This window comes from Neofelis nebulosa, chromosome 5 (assembly GCF_028018385.1).
Source record: "Neofelis nebulosa isolate mNeoNeb1 chromosome 5, mNeoNeb1.pri, whole genome shotgun sequence".
Classification (NCBI taxonomy): domain Eukaryota; kingdom Metazoa; phylum Chordata; class Mammalia; order Carnivora; family Felidae; genus Neofelis; species Neofelis nebulosa.
The window spans coordinates 156203912-156220140 of NC_080786.1; the positions used below are offsets into that span (position 1 = coordinate 156203912).

At 60.2% G+C, this 16229-nt stretch overlaps 1 protein-coding gene across 2 annotated transcripts in view; it reads left to right on the forward strand.

Annotated features, from left to right (window-relative positions):
• The window catches only part of PDE9A (phosphodiesterase 9A), an 89548-nt gene that overhangs the window by 17137 nt on the left and 56182 nt on the right, over nt 1-16229 (forward strand). For both annotated transcript variants that reach the window (XM_058732116.1, XM_058732117.1), the window contains exons 2-3: nt 10783-10853; nt 12467-12544. In XM_058732116.1, coding sequence (XP_058588099.1) covers nt 10783-10853; nt 12467-12544 — 149 coding nt within the window. The remainder of the gene's footprint in view (nt 1-10782; nt 10854-12466; nt 12545-16229) is intronic.

A 16229-nucleotide genomic window follows, 5' to 3' on the forward strand; every position in this document is an offset into this window, starting at 1 on the left:
TCCCTGAGGAGCGCACCCTGGCCCACACTGCCCTGCGGACGTGAGCAGGGCTGTGTGGCCCCATGACTTGGGGGCCAGGACTCGGCCTTAGGACAGCGGTCAGGGGCAGCCTCGTGGGGGCCAACCCAGCGGACCTGGCCCCAAAGATAATGTGTCCCCCCCTCAGATCATTGATACTTAGGTTATTACAGCCGAGGGTTTGCTTTGTAATTACATCTAAAGGAGTTTGAGGCGATCTACTGGAAGGAAGGAAATCTGAATCAGGGGTTGCCAAGACCCCGTCCTGCGCCCCTGTGCCCCAGGGCGGCTCTGGTCAACCAGAATGCGCCCTTCAGAAGTCAGCCGCTTCCCCGCCGGAGCCGGTCTCAGCCCATCTGCTGGTCTGGACTCTGCAGGGGCCCCTGAGCCTGCTCATTGCAGCTTGCTCAGCAGGGGGCCCCGGGCCTCCACACCCTTCCTGGTCCCTGGTCAGCAGGGCCCTGAAGACGCATGGGTCTGAGGGGCGTTCCAGTAAGGTCTGGAGCCTAGGAATTCTTTAACAAGGAGTCCCGGCCCGTGGGGGAGCACCTGGCTGCGTCTCCAGCACTCAGAGCACCTGCTGGGGACGGGAGCGCCCCCCCCCCCCCCCCCCCCGGCCTCCCCCTTCCGTTTCCCCGACTCGGGTTTCCTCCGGGTCCCAGTGCCCCGTGGGGTCCCTCCAGGCCCCAGTTTTCTCCCTCACCTCATTCTGCCCCAGGAGGCACCTGGCCTCGTTCTCTGCCCTGGATTCTTGCTGTGCCCTCCCCCCAACGCCTTCTCTGGGTCCCCCCACCCCCTGCCGGCTCTGCACCCTGCCCCCCATGTTCCCCTGGTGCCTCCCTCTCACGCTGGTTCCCACACTCCTTGCTGAGCGCTATTTAAATTCTGGGTTTTGTCCTCTGGTTAATTTCCTCATCTGCTTGGCATAATGCCAAAGAATATTCTTTCCGAATAAAAAATGGTAAAGGCCGTTATTTGTCTCCTAAGAATTCTATGTAAATGCAGCACAGCACGTGCTCTGGGGGGGGGGGGGATGTTCATAAAGCTACTTCTGTTATCAGTTACTAACCTCAGCTTCCAGATCTAGATAACTCTTGCTTCTAAAAGCCCTGCAGAGTCACTGTAGAATATTTGGGAAACGCAGAGCATATAAAAAGAAAAGAACCCATTGTGCCACCAGACGTTTCGGGACCTCTCCTGAGGCTGTGTTCTCGTGTGTGTGTGCGTGTGTGGCTCTCTTTTATTTACATAATTCTTTACCCTGATCATTTCACTCAGCATTACGTCAGCCGTACTTTCCGATAGAACGTGAAGTCGTCTTCAGAAACATGATTTCAGTGCCAACATAATGTTCCGTCCTGGAGACTAGCTCAAATGGAGTCATTTCGTCGTTTATGTGATATTTCTCGTAATCCCGTTTCTCTGCAATACGTAACAGGAGAGGAGCCTCCCTGGCCGTGGCTCTTTGCTTGCAAAGCAGCCGCGCAGGTCAGGGGTTTGGCTCGCCGTAGGCGTGAGCTCACTCGTGAAAAGGGCCCGAACGGTGTTAGAAGGGCACTTTATAAATGCTCTTATTATTATGTTCCCTGTTATTGTTTCCCTAAGAGCGGTTCCTGGAAACGGCTTTCTGGGTCAGAGGGCACGCGTTTGCCAAACCACTTTCCGCCAGGGCCGTGTGGGTGCACATTCCGGACAGGGCGCCCCCTCACGACCCCCGGCCAGAGCTACCGCACAAAACCTCTCGATAGGTAGACACACAGTTGTAGCAGAGAATACAGAGAGGGGCGCCTGGGTGGCTCAGCCCTTGGAGCATCTGACCCTTGGCTTTGGCTCAGGTCATGATCTCACGGTTCGAGGGTTCGAGCCCCGCACCAGGCTCTGTGCTGACGGTACGGTGCCTGCTCGAGATTCTCTCTCTCCCTCTCTCTCTCTCTCTGCCGCTCCCCTGCTCCCTCTCTCTCTCTCTTTCTCAAAATAAAGAAATAAACTTAAAAAAAACCAGAGGGAAACCCAGTTTCCCTCGTGGCAACTTCTTGCAAAATTATAGGAGTGTCACAACCAGGACGTGGACGCTGAGTTGACCCAACACCTCACTCAGGTTTCGCCCGCTTTATCGTGCTTGTTCGCGTGTGCGTATTGCGTTGTATACATGTTTGTCAAACGCACAGATTCTCATTGCCACCCCCCGATCACCCCTTTTGAGACCCCACCCCCCACTCATCCTCCCCTCTCCTGCCGCCACCCACCCAGTCCCCAACTCCTGGCTGACGCTAATCCGTTCTCCGTGTCTAAAGTTTTGTCATCTCAGGGGTGTCATCTGAATGGAATCACACAGTATGGAACCTTCGGGGATTGGCTTTTATTCACTTGGCACGAATCCCTCCGGATTCATCCGGTCGTTGTGTGGACCGGTAATTTATTTCTGTTTCTTGCTAAGCGGTGTTCTGTGGTGTGGACGGACCCCAGCGTGCTGGCGTTCACCCGTTGAAGGGCGCGTTCGTCGCTTCCAGATTTTGGCCGTCTATCACTCTTTCACCATCGTCAATTTGGTTATTCCCTTCTATTTTCTTGGAGGCCGATATGACTATTTTTAGAAGTCCGTACCGTTGTTTTGGTGGAGTACAGATTTTTCATGTCAGCGGGACATTTATAATTAATGAACATCGTCATCAATTACAAGAGTAAATACAAGTTAACACTGAGATTTAAAATGCCCCGGGGGGCTGAGATCAATAGCCGGTGTGAACAGAGTGAGGGGGGTTGGGGGGGCCAGAAGCGAGCGTCCCGGAAGCATCCATCCAGTTCTGATTAACCAGAGGAGGCCACACGGAACATTCCCTGTGTGGAGAAGCAGAGCTCACCCGTTGCTCCGCGGGAAGGGGGACTTGGTGGAAGAGGAAAGCGTCTTCCCTCCCTATGCTAGGACCCCAGCAGTGTGGTGTCCGTGACTCAGTATCCTCAGCGGAAGCCCGTAAAATCCCTTGGGGGGCAACACTGCAGGAGAATCATAATGAGGACAATTTTGCCTGAGATTCGTTACCCCCAGGTTCTAAGCAGCTCTGTGAAAACTGTTGCTAAGGCAATTGAGTAAAAAATTTCACAGGCGCCATACACGGGAACAGCAAGTCAATGAACGTGATTGCATGTTTTACAACAGCCAACCCCGAAAGCACGACATATCTGACACCGAGAGTTTTTTAATGATTTTCAGGGGTTCTGGGGACGTTTTCCGTGACTTTGAAAGGTGACTAACGCCGTCTGGTTTGCCAGCTTCGTGAGACTGCGCGCGCCCCTATCAGGATGGTGGCCGGCCTCGCGGAGGAGATCCCCGGGGACGCTCAGCTCCCTCGGGAGGCCACCCCCGCCACCCCCACCCTGCCCGGTCCCTAGTCCCCTCCCGACATCCGCAGATTGAACTTTTCTTCTGCGATAGTGGCGGTCGTCGTCTTTCCCAGGCTGCAAAACTCAGCCCAAACCCACACAGCCACTTGGTTATCTTACTTGTCCAGATGGGGAGCATTTCATAATGCAAAACCACAGATATCTGCGCAGGAAACCCAGCTTCTAGTGGTCACTGACTTCGTGCCAGTCCACCCGAGAATGTGACAAGCCCAGCAAGAGTCGTTCTCAGCAGCTGCGGGGGAGCGCCTCGGCCGGGCCCCCACCTCCCTGAGCGGGTGTGGGAGACCCGGGAGGACAGGGTGCAGGAGATCTGGAAGGACAGGGTGCAGGGCCTGGGGGGGCGCTGGGGTGCGGGAAACCTGGAAGGGCGCAGCGTGGGGCCTGGGGGGGCACCCACAGGCCTGAGCCCTCGGCGGCTCTCCTACTCCTGCCCAAGAGCCCGACGGCTCCCAAGAGGGGGTCATTTCCTCGGAGTCGGTGCCAGCCACAGCTGGCAGAGCAAGGCCCGCGGGCAGGAAGCTGCAAGTCATGTGTGTGAAGGCCATGAAGACGCCATCAGCCCGCTTCTGTGCACCTGCCCCCTCCGGAACACAAGCGCCCACCCACCCTGCGGCCCTCCCGGGGCAGCTGGACTGGTTCTGTGCACCGGGACCGCGGGGCCCAGCCCGGGGCTGTGCACCCCCACGCTTTGTCATCGTCCTTACCCGAGGGGAAAGTGGAAACAAAAGGAGAGCAGACGGTGGACATTAAGACCAGCTTTCCTCAAACATTGCTTTGTCTGTGAATCGCACGTGAATGTGTCATGAGGCATAATACATCCTTCAACGGTCCCCGGTATCTGGCCAACGTGGGATGCAGCACCCCCCCCCCCGCCGCCACAGTGCCTCGCCCCGCCACAGGCATCCGGCATTTCCTGAGCATCCGCCACCCGCTGGACCCGCGCCAGGCTCTGGGCATAGCAGAGCGAGACACGGACGGTGTGGCGGCCACGGCCACCTGTGGTCAGGGCTGGGGTGGACGTGGAAGCAGGCGCCGGGCCTGCCTTGACACGGCCAGATGCGGAGCAGGGTGGGAGCCCGGGGAGGGGTGCGGACGGGCGGGGACCGGGACGCACACCAGCCACCGCCTTCCTCCGCTGGAGTAGGAGCTTCGTCAAGCCTGAGCCACAGCCTGGCCGCTGGCCGCTGGCCACTGCCCGCGCCATGCACACTGCTGCCGAGTTGAAGAATTGGCCACCAAAGGTGTCTCGCCAGGCCAGTCCCTCCGTACTGTTGGGCGTAACACCACACCTCTCAGGTTCACGGAGCCAGGTGTGGTGACGCAAGAGTGGTCCGGGTGAGAGGTGACAGCCGGAAACGGGAGGGTAACACGAAGGAGCCCTGGCAGCTTGCCACTGGCCGAGGATGAGGAAGCCCAAACTCCCAGGCCCTCTGAGTAGGGGGAAGAACCTTCTGGAAAAGGTCCGGGCTGCCCCCATCTGTGGGTGAATGCCTCATCACCCCTGCTGGTCTCGCCGAAGCCTGGAGCCCCCCCCCCGCCGTACCCCATCCCCGTGTCACTGCTGGCCTGCGTCCTGTTTCCCAGTCAGTGCACCCATCGAAATCCTGTTTCTGCTCTGGAACATCCCAGGCGGCTCATCACTGTCACTGGGGTCTCCTCTCCTCGCGGGATGCCCGCCCACATCCGCACCGCACACTTCCTGCCGGATACGCAGCTTCATCGCTCCATGGAAGGTCCTGGTTGAAAGCTCCCGGAGGGGACTTGGGAGCAGCGCTGTCCTGCACATGGGTTTGCAGGAAGACCGCACACAGAGTGCCCTCCGGGAGCCGCGGTTCAGCCACGATCAAATCTTCACCCGCCTAGCGTTGTAGCGGGGAGCTCGTTTGCCTGGAGCTGGGACTGCGGCCCGGAGACCCCGTCCACCCCCCTGCTTTTGGCAGGCAAGCAGCACAGTGTGGCTGGAAGCCGGGACCTTGGGGGGCCCTCCCCGCATGCTCCCTCCACGAGCCTCTGAAAGGGGAGTCCGGGGAGAGCGGGGAAAACACAGACCAGGGCCCTCTGTGAACAGAATCACATTCCGGGAAGAGGCCTCTGGACCCAGAATCAGAAAGAAGCCACACCCCGTCGTCTAGAACCGGCTCGTCCTGTGTCTGTAACCCGCAGACCACCCGGTCGCGGGTTTGGTGGCTGATGGCCACCCTCTGCAGCCACCAGCCCTGCTCCTCTAAATACGTCGGTCGAGGTGCTTTTGATACTTGGAAACAGAAGTGGGGTTATGTCAGTTCAAGAGGCTCAGGGTTCGCGGTGGACGGATGTGAGGAGGTGTGTACGGGCGGGTCCCGATCTGGGGCTGCGGGAAATGTGCTGGACAGCTAGCGGGTGGAGATGCCCTGCGCTCTGACGGGTGTGCATTGGCCACTGCCGTCCCTGCACCTTGAACCTGAGCCCCCACCTGTAAGGACAGGCCCGGAGGACGCCTGTCAGGAAGGAGCCCCCCTCAGCCAACCTGGCCAGAGCCCCGGGTCTCAGCCCTGGGCGGCCCGATAGGAATGGGTCAAGGCTGGTCCCAACTGTGAGCTGAGCCAGAAAGTCCAGTCAACCTGGGCTCCAGTGACACCTGCCTCTCTTCCTCGTCCTGACCGACGGTTGATCAGTGCCACAAAGCAGCAGGACCGTCCTGCTGTGAGCTTGGGGATCCCCCTCCCAACCCCTACTTCCGTCTTTGCCTTTCTGGAGTCAAGCATTGCTCCCTCCCCAAGAAACAGTGAAGCAGAGAACTGGGTTAGATGTTCCTTCTTCAAGCCCTGGAAATCCCACAGGCTGTAAATTTGAAGTCCTACGAAAACAAAACTGGGTGCCGAACAAAATGGAGCGGGAGGTCATCCGGTGCGTTTGGCAACCCGGAGCCCCCGGGAGACCGGCACCCAGAAGCGCGAGATTCCAGAGCCAGCGGGAACCGTGAGGTCCGTGCGCAGTGGAGACGGCTGGCGTTGGGGTTGTGTGGAAACACGGTGTCCGAATGATGCCTTCAGCCACCCGCCCTCCCGTGTCGCTCCTCATGGACCCGGGAGCAGGTCGCCTGATGCGATCGGTGCCATTTGCAGGATGGCAAACCGAGGCTCCAAGGTTCCCGTCTTCCCGGTGAGGGGTGGGGAGGGCGAGAGAGGAGCCGGTGGGCAGAGGGAGTAGCCGGTGGGGACAAGCCCTGCCCTGCCCTGCCCTGTCGCTGGAAGGAGGCTGGTGTGAGTGCAGGCACGGAATGACACCCACGACCTGGGAGTCTAGGTGCTGCGGCCAGGCGTGTGCACGGGGCGGGGCGGCCCTGGACGCGTTCCGACCGCCACTGGCTGGCGGGGCCTGAGGGGGCCTCTTTGGCTTTGATCCCGGCATGGGGCTGGGCTTGTGGCCCCCGTGCCCCTCATCGGTTATGCGGCAGCAGGAAGGTTCTAGACATGGAAGCTCCTGCTGGCATCACGGGCCCCGGCTGAACAAGAAGATTAGCATCCAGCAGGCGAGAGATGGGTCCTCGTGTGTTTCTCGTGTCTTGCTCTAATATCACGGTGCTGCCAGTCAAACCGCGTGAAAGGGTCTAGGGGGACCCACGTCGCTTACTTACGAGCGTCGGGCACTGCCTCGAGCCGGATGGAAATACGAAATCTGTGTTTTTCTGTGGGCTTGCTCCCCGTACATCTCCCGTTTACATTTCCTGTTTCCAGCACTCTTTCTTGGCTGCACAAAAGGGAAAGGATTTGCAGAATGATTCGGCGCGCGAACCAAAAGCCACGGGGCCCCCTGGCAAGGCTGCCCGGGGTGGTGGTGGGGGGGGGGGGGGTCTCCCGAGCCGAAAAAGCATCTCCCACAGCCAGGACCACCTGACCTCAGCTGGGGAGCCTCTCCTGCCACCAGCGAAGAACCCCCGTCCCAGCCCTGCCACCATCAGGCACGCCCGTCGCTGTGCCCCAGCCTCTCACCTGCTCGTGGCGTATTCGGTCAGGGGAAAGCCTGGCTCTCACACACATGTAAGACGGCCCCACGTCCAAGACGTCATTAGCTGAAGGGGGGGGGGGGGGAGCTAGGAAGATGTCACAACCAGCACAAAAGGGAAATCCAAGGACCATACGCCTGCGTGCGGCGATCTTTTTTTTTTTAATGTTTGTTTATTTTTGAGGGAAGGACAGAGCGTGAGCAGGGGAGGGGCAGAGAGAGGGAGACCCAGAATCGGAAGCAGGCTCCAGGCTCCGAGCCGTCAGCACAGAGCCCGACGCGGGGCTCGAACTCACGGACCGTGAGATCACAGCCTGAGCCGGAGTGGGACGCTTAGCCCACTGAGGCGCCCAGGCGCCCCTTGCGTGCGGTAATCTTGAAGCAGAATCACAAGGGGACGCGGCGTGACCTTCCAGTGGAGACACCCAGCGTCATCTGTTTTGTTTACCCCGGATTTCCTTCCGGGCTCCTGGCCTGTTGTCAAAAATCACCTCGACGGGGGGTTATTCTGGGTCTGGAGTGAGGCTGGCCTCGCTCGGTGTGGCTGGGTAGCTTCTGCGGGGCAGCAGGCGGGCCGGGGCGCCCCTTGAGCCTGCCTGACCTCGTCTCAGCGGGAGACCCCATACGTGCATTTTTTCAAGCTTCTGTTATTAGCTGTCCCGAGGCCGGGCGGGCGAGCAGGACAGTGTCTCTCTTCCAGCGGCCACAGGCGGCACTTAGATGCCGGTGAAGCCTCTGCGGACAAGCACAGGACACGCCCCCCTGGACCGCGTTCCCGTCCACCGATTGTGGGCTGAGTGAGCCCATGAAGCTGTCTGTGTTCCAGCTAAAAAGAGTCACGGTCTGAACGCTGTCTGAGCGAGGCCGTCAGAAGCCCGTCCCCGGGAGTCTGCCCCTTGGCGTGGAGGTAGTTTTCGTCCTGTTCTCTGGGGCTCCGAGGTGGCCCTTCCGGGCGGAATCACAGCCTGGCCTCTGGCTGATGCAGAGACACGGCATAGACGTGACAGCTGCCCAGTTCTGCCCGTTCCCGCAGAAGAGAAACTCGAAGCGCAGAGAAGCTTGCCCGGGGTCGGAGAGGTCAGAGGCAGCACGTCAGCGTCCCTCAGGCGCCCCGGTTCCCACACTGTTACCCCAACCGCTGCAACAGGAAATCCCCGCCCGCGGGCCGGCTGCACTGGGCAGAGTCAGAGGAGCCCTCCCCGTCACAACGGGCTGCGTTCATGCATCTCCGGGGACGCTGCTGTCCACGCCCCTCCTCAGTCCAGCCTCCAGGAGCCCACGGCGGAAGCTGGCTTTCCAGAAGAAGCTGGAGAGAGGGAATCTCGGAGACCGCCCTTGCCTGTGAACGCTGCAGGCTGGCACAGGGCCCCGACCCGCCGTGGGGAGCCTCCGTGCACATGAGCCGCGTGGGCGGCGACCTCTATGAAGGTGTCGCGTCTGCCCTGACGACGACACGGGTGCCCCTTCTCCTGGTCTGAGGCAGCCCACCCAGCCCACCCAGGCCCCCGGGAGGGACCTTGCTGTGGTCAGGCAGGGAGGGAGGAGCGCGGGGCTCACGGCAGCCGGGAGACCCCCGGCTCCTGACCCGCAGTTCCCGGGGCCCAGCCCAGACCCTCTGCCCCAGAATCCTCGTGCCGGGGCCCAGACATCGGCATTCTTCCACCGAACACACCCTTGGAGGAACATCTCGTCGGCAGGGCCAGGGGGAGAAGTGACTCTCCGTTCCCCTCTGCGAACGCCCTCGCCTGCCTCCTTTGTGCACCCCTGCCCTTCACCGGGGCCTGGAAGAAAGCCCCCAGTCACCCTCACAGAGGCTCAGGACAAGAACGTCAGAAGTGGTGCCGTGCCGGTGGGCGAATCGCCAGGACCCCAGACCCAGCCCCGCCGGCCCTGCCCGCTCACGGCACGGCCAGAAAAGCCGAGGCATAGACCTGTGGCGCTCGGGCCTGCGCTGGGGTCACTGGGGATGCGCCGTCGTGAAAATGCGGGCCTGGCACACGTCAGATAAAGGCGAGGCTCCTCTCCAGGGGGCGGGGAGGCTTCGTAATGCAGCCAGCCGTGGGGGGAGGGGCATCCAGAAAGCAGGGGTGGCGCCGATCGGAGGGCCCGGGGAGGGGCGCCACGGCCTGGAGTGAAGCGGGGGCGGCCCCCGGTGAGGCCCCAGGCCGGAACCCCCCCCTCCAGCTAGGACACGGCCAGCTAGGACACGGCCACACGGGCAGCCAGAGTCCCTGCTGCACAGGAGAGTGGCACGGCCGTGTCCGAGTCCCAAGGCTGGGAGCTGGGGCAGGACCAGGAGCGGGGACAGTGCAGGGGCCACTGCAGGTCGCCAGGCTGAGCCAGGGTGGCGGCCACCAGCGCGGGGCGGGCCACCAGCGCCGTGACTGCGGGTGCAGATAGGCCGGCGGGGAGGGGGCGCGCTGGCTGGGCCTCAGCGTGGCCAGGCCAGCAGCGCACGGCGAGTGGCGTTGGTCACAGAAAGGCGAGGTGCACAGGGGAGAGTATTCACTGCGTCCTGTAAAGAGAGACCCAGAGGGTCTTAGAAGAGAAAGTGGTGCTCTGGGCACCGGAAGATGCCCACCCATCCCAGGGCTGCTTCTCGCCACGCAGGGACGAGGGGAGGGGCGGTCAGCCAGGGACAATGTGGAAGGAAAACGTCCAGTGGGTGGAGATGGGGGCTTTGCCGTGGACTGTCCACACCCCATCAGCCACGGAGATCGGCCGCTCCCGGGGAGGGATTCAGAGCAGAGACTCACAGTCGGGACCCCTTGGACAGAAGAGGCGGATGCAAACGTGTTTCTCCCCCGTTCCCGGGGCGGGACCCCCCGGGCTCTGTGCACCTGCCCACGTGCTACGTGTTTTGCTGTGGAGACTGCTGGTTGGCCGGTTCGCTTTGGCTTTTCCCGTGGTGATGCCCCCTTGGATTTAGTCCTACGGCCTCAGCCCCCCGAAGTCCACAAGGGCAACCTTTTTTTTTTATTTAAGTTAATCACCTTTAACAAACTTTTTTCCGTAACGGTCTCCAGGAGTCATTGGAGACTCCCCGCAATGCCGTGTCACGAAACCGAGGGGGTCAGCCTGCGCGTCAGACATCACCGATGGTGACCGTCCCCCGCAGGTGTGCACCACGGGTGAGAGCTTTACCTCTCGCGACATTTTCCAAGACACAAAAGAAAAACTGAAGTTTTCACAGTCCACGTGGATGGGCTGAATGAAAACACATTCTTCCAGCATTCTCGTGCCCACAGTTCTATGGTCTCTTTTTACGGTGAACCTGCAGGCTGGGCGGGAAGCAGGGCTGGAGGCGCCTGACGTCGCCATGGAAACCGGCACGCCGCCCCGCCCGCCCATCACCTCCCTGTTGCTTGTGTCTTACAGGTGGTTTTCAGCAAATACTGCAACTCCAGTGACATCATGGATCTGTTCTGCATTGCCACCGGCCTGCCTCGGTGAGTGATCCGGATGCCCCACTGCCGGCCAGGCCTCGCCAGGCCAGTGCACCTCGAGGGGAAGGCGCCTGGGAAGGAAGGGCGAGCCACCAAGGCTGAGGACGACAGGTGCACCAGGGCCCGGTGGGCTCGGTTCACACATGGGAGCCCTTTCGGATCCGTGAATGAGACCCCGCGGGCCTGGGCCACGGCCTGTGTTCACGGAGGAAACCGCTGGGCAGAATTAGGCAGAAATCACCGTCTTCCGAGGGGTTTTTCTCCTTCTGTTTATTTGCTTTCGAAGAAAGGCCAAAGGAGGGTGGTTGTGTTTTGGCTTTAACACAGGTGAGATTTTTCCATCTCGGGACGGGTCTGGTGGCCACGGGGCAACGTTTGGGAAGACGGGTTGAGAGTAGTTGAAAAGGCCAGTGACCCCCTCCCAGAATCATCACAATTCCAGAAGAGCTATTTCCCCCAATCAACAGTCTGTTTGAGTGCAGTCTTTCTCCTGACTTTTTTTAATATTTATTTATTTTGGGGGAGAGCGCAAGCGGGAGAAGGGCAGAGAGAGGTGGACACAGGATCCGAGGCGGGCTTTGCTCTGACGGTCTGACAGCAACAAGCCCAACGTGGGGCTCGGGCTCACGAACGGTGAGATCGTGACCTGAGCCGAAGTCGGACGCTCATCCGGCTGAGCCACCCAGGCGCCCCTCTCTCCTAACTTTCTGATTGTAAAGAGTGGTCGGGAGTGGCCGTGGCGTGGCATCTCACTCCAGAGCTGTGGCCCCAATCAAGGGCCGGGACGGAACACCAGGAGCGTCTCACAGACAGGGGAGGAAATTGCGTGCCTGGAACGACAACGAATGGCAGTTTGTAGCTGCAAAACTGGCCCACAGTCCCGGGCATCTTTCCCTGACCATTGTGCTGAACAATACATGTGTATAATTCTTGAGGACAACCCGGGATCTGGGTATCACCCCCCACAACCCCGTGCACGCCACAGAAGGGCAGAGAAGCTTAAATAACATGGTCAAGGCCACACGGCTTAGGCGAGACCCCAGGGGTGAGAGGTCGGGGGAAGATTCAGCTCACCCACTCGAAACTGCTTCGTAGGAGAGCGCGCCCCGCTTACACGGGCCCCCACAGTGCGGTCGGGGAGCAAACCGAACTCGTCGCTGGCCAACATAAACGCTCCTTGCTGTCTCGCTGCCTTGATCTCCCGACTCCGTAACTTAGACTTCCTCCGATTCCCATTTTAAATTACTTAAAAATGGGGGCACCTGGGTGGCTCAGTCGGTTAAGCAGCTGACTCTTGATTTTGGCTCAGGTCACGATCTCACGGTTTGTGCGACGGAGCCCCGTGTTGGGCTCTGCGCAGACAGTGCGGAGCCTGCTTGGGATTCTCTCTGTTCCTCCCCACCTTGTGCTCACTCTCTCTCTCTCTCTCAAAATAAAATAAACTTTAACAAGAATTATTTTAAGTTACTTAAAAAAGGACAAGGTAAACCCCCCTTGGAATTACGCACGGCCGCTCGTGTGTTACAAACGCAAGTGTCGTGTCTGGGAGCCGGGCTGGCCCCGGGACCCCTGTTGCCCTTTTGTGCATGGGGACGCTGACACGGTGTATCTTCCAGGAACACAACCATCTCTCTGCTGACTGCGGATGACGCCATGGTGTCCATCGACCCCACCATGCCTGCCAATTCAGAACGGTAAGCGGCAGCCAGCCGGCCTCGGCAGCTCGGGGTTCTTGGGGCGTCTCTGATGCTTCTCTACACGCGCGGGAGGGGCTCTAGGTTGTCCTTGCAATTTGCTGCTGTAGGAAAATCCGAATTTAAGCCAAAGATGGGGTAGGGGCGGGGTGGGGGGTGTGAGGGAGGCTTGTTCCTTTGCAGACCAGTCCCTCCCCAAGACAGTCACATTTGCAACAGTGCTCAGGAGGGCTCGCTCTCAACAAGAGTCCTCTGAGGAGCCACGGATGGGGAAACTGAGGCACAGAAGGCAGGCGAGGAGCAGTGAAGCCAGGTCCCGGGGCCCTGCACTGACGGCCCCACTGTCTGCCTCCAGAAGGTTCCCTGACCACAGCCCCGGGGGTGTTGCGTTCACACTGGAGCAAGATCTGGTGGTGGCCCGGTGCTGTCTGCCCAGACCAGTGTGCACAGGAGGCGGGGGGGGGGGGGGGGGGGGGAGGGGGGGGCGCCTGGGGGCCTGAGGAGCGGTTGCGGGACACCTGGAAAGTGAAAGGGACATTTGCGAACATGAACATTCATAAAATCGGCCAAGCCTGCAGTATGGCGGGAAGAAGGACAGGGCCTCTGGGCAGGGGGCCCTCCCCTCCCTGAGCAGCCCCCTGGCCCAGCCACCTACCGAGTCCCCGGGGCCTCCGCTCTGTGTCTGCACCTGGGCAAGGTGGGCGAGCAGGGCCCACGGGGTACGCCCCTCAAGACCCGCCCCCCCCAGCCCCTCTCCCGCTCCTGCTTCCCACTGAACATCTGCTCCGAGGGACATTTGTCACTCCGGCCATTGGGCTGTCCCACCTGATGACTGAGCCCTGCCGGCCATTCCAAACCTGAAGGAGAAAGCATGCCCAGGCGGGCCCCACTCGTGCCCCAGCAGCTGGAGGGCCCACAGTGCTTAGTGACAGTTGGAAACATTTGGGCTCCATGTGATGGGGTGGTCTGAGACCCTCACTGGAGGCCCCCAGAAGGATCCCCCCACCTGAGCACCCAGAGGTGGGCACCTGCTCTCCGTCCTGCGCCCAGAAGCCAGCCTGTCAGCCATCCGCCCCGGGCTGGGTGCCGGGTCCCCCAGGCCCTGCCCAGGGCGCAGACCCTCCCCCGCACAGCTTAAGGCTTCAGTGCAAGGAGCCGCACGAAGCCGCTGGGAGGCACAAAGTCCTCGACCGTCCTCGTAGCCACACCGTCTCTCAGGCTCGGCAAGCCGTGGTGGGCACTGTCCTTCTCCACGCACCCAGTTGCCTCCGCCAGGCCTCCCCTCCACTGTGCCCATCGGTCTTCCCAAATTCCGCCCGTCGGGAGCTTCTGCCCCACACCCTCGGGCTCCGATTGCCAGCCTCGGGCTCCCCGGAAAGAGCGGCGCGAACCTGCTCCCCAAAGACTCCAGCGTGAGTCCCGTAAATCACGGCACATGCTCGGCCAGATCGCGCTTCAGGAGCTGAGTCTTGAGCGACCTATCACCCCCGACGTCCACAGACTAAACTGACCTTAGGGTGGGGGGGTGGGGGGGGGAGGCGTTCCACTCAAACCAGCACAAGCTGGTCTCTGAGCGAAACGGCATCTCTCCTCAACAGCGGTTTGTCCGTAGCTTGTCTGTCTGTACTTTCTGGCTTCCGAATGTCTGCTTTGTACTTTATTCTGCGCCAGTGGCTCTCGGCAGGGGAGGCGTTGTTCCCCTGGGGACACTGGGCAGTGTCTGGAGACACTGTGGCTGTCACAACTGGGGCGGTGGGCGGAGAGTGGGGCTGCTGCTACCCATCCCATTGTGTGCAGGATGGCCCTACTGTGCTCAGGATGGTCCCACTGTGCATGGGACAGTCCCACTGTGTGGATGGTCCCACTGTGCACAGGATGGTCCTACTATGCACAGGACAGACCTACTGTGCACAGGATGGTCCTACTATGCGCAGGGTGGCTTCCATGCAGAGACCCACTGCCTGAAACACCAGGGGAGCCGAACTTAAGAAGCCCGGGTTTCTGTGCTCTCTGGCATTTTCTTTCCAGAGCTACCCGTTCTGCTCACAGGTCACCAGCCCCCCACCCAGCTGCACAGGAGACTTCCCGTCCTCCCTCCCCTCCCTGCCCACCCCTCAGGTCCTCACGCTCTGGATCTGGGCTGGGGCCCCAGAATTTGCTGTTCTCTCAGCTCCCAGGTGGTGGTGGTGATGCTGGGTGGATGCCACCTCCCAGGTCCCATCCCACGGGCCCCCAGACCTCGCCTGCCCCAGGTCTCTCCAGGCCACTTCTCTAGTTGCCTGGGGGTCCAGTGCCGCTAACCCAGTGACTTGCAGCCCTCCCGCCGATCAAAACCACCAGAGAGCATCACAAAGGCCCCGAGGTCCAGACCCCACTAGGACCGCCCATTAAATGTGAATTTTTGAGGGATTTTTTCAGTCTCACCAGGTGATTCCAGTATACAGCCCCGGGGGAGAGCCACTGGTATAGAGTGTGGAAAACGTAAGAAACTGCCCTTGACCCCAGGTCGGTGCTCACCAGAAAGCCGTGTCCACCAGACACAGGGCTTTCCTCTCCGGGAAAGTGCTGGAATCTTGTTTCTTCCCAGCAAACAGTGGCCAAGTAGGCCGTGCATGTGGTCAGGCTGTCTCTCCAGCGTCTTCCACTTCTGAAGACATTTGCAGCCGCTCGTCGCCTGCTTGCTTCCCCAGCCTCAGACTCAGGAGCCATCTCACGGGACAGGGCTGGTGCTGGTGCTCCTGTGACTGTCAGCTTTCCAGGGTCTCTTCTCCAGATTCCGAGGGCTCGTGACTGGCCCCCTGGCTACTGATGAGAAGCGGGGTCCCGGTGGCCCTCAGGCCGATACTTTTGGGCTCATTTCAAAGCAAATATCATAATCATCTGAGTCTTCCTTCAAAATACGTTTCCCCTTAATGCCTTCTTCAGATGCTCCCAGCCAGCCTTTGCTTTGGACTGTCCTACCCCTCGTCCGGGCTTTGCGATGCACAGACGCCTGGTCTCTGCCTCCAGGTGCCCCTCAGCCGAGCCCCGTGCACCTTCCAGGAGACTCGGCCCCAAACACAGTTTCATCGCAGTGCTCCCGGCACGGCCTGCTTCGGGGCCTGTTGGCCACAGGACACTGTCCAGACGCCTCCAGTGCATCCTCAGCCGCCTGTTGGCTGGGGCCAGAGAATTTCTAGAGCTTAGCCGTTCAAGCAGTGCGGGAATACCTGGCCCTCTAATGCGTATTTGAACGTAGAACGTTACGTCCGTGAGGACAGGAGCATTTTTGTCTTTGTCACCTGTACCTGACCTGTGAGCCCTCCGGGAACAATTTATTGAATAACGACCTGAACACAGGACACGGGACGATATCCCCACGGGCTAGTAAGGTTTCATCCGGTACGTTTGTTCCTAAATTCTTGTGCTGAGTCAAGGTCATGTGATGGCCTGTCAAGGTCAAGGATCGCGCGTGGGCCTGTTAACCGGCCCTGCCGGGACTCCTTCCCCAAGGCTGTGACCATCCACACTCCCCCAGTGATGCTTTTACACCTGCTTCCCTGTGTCCTTGCAGCCTGCCAGTCACGGGTTTTGCAAGTTTGCTAACAAAACAAAACCCAAAACCCAAACAGCCTCTCTCTTGAGGTTCCTCTTTAAACAACGATTACGAGCTATTGCCTATTCTTGGGAACTATTCTCTGCTGGC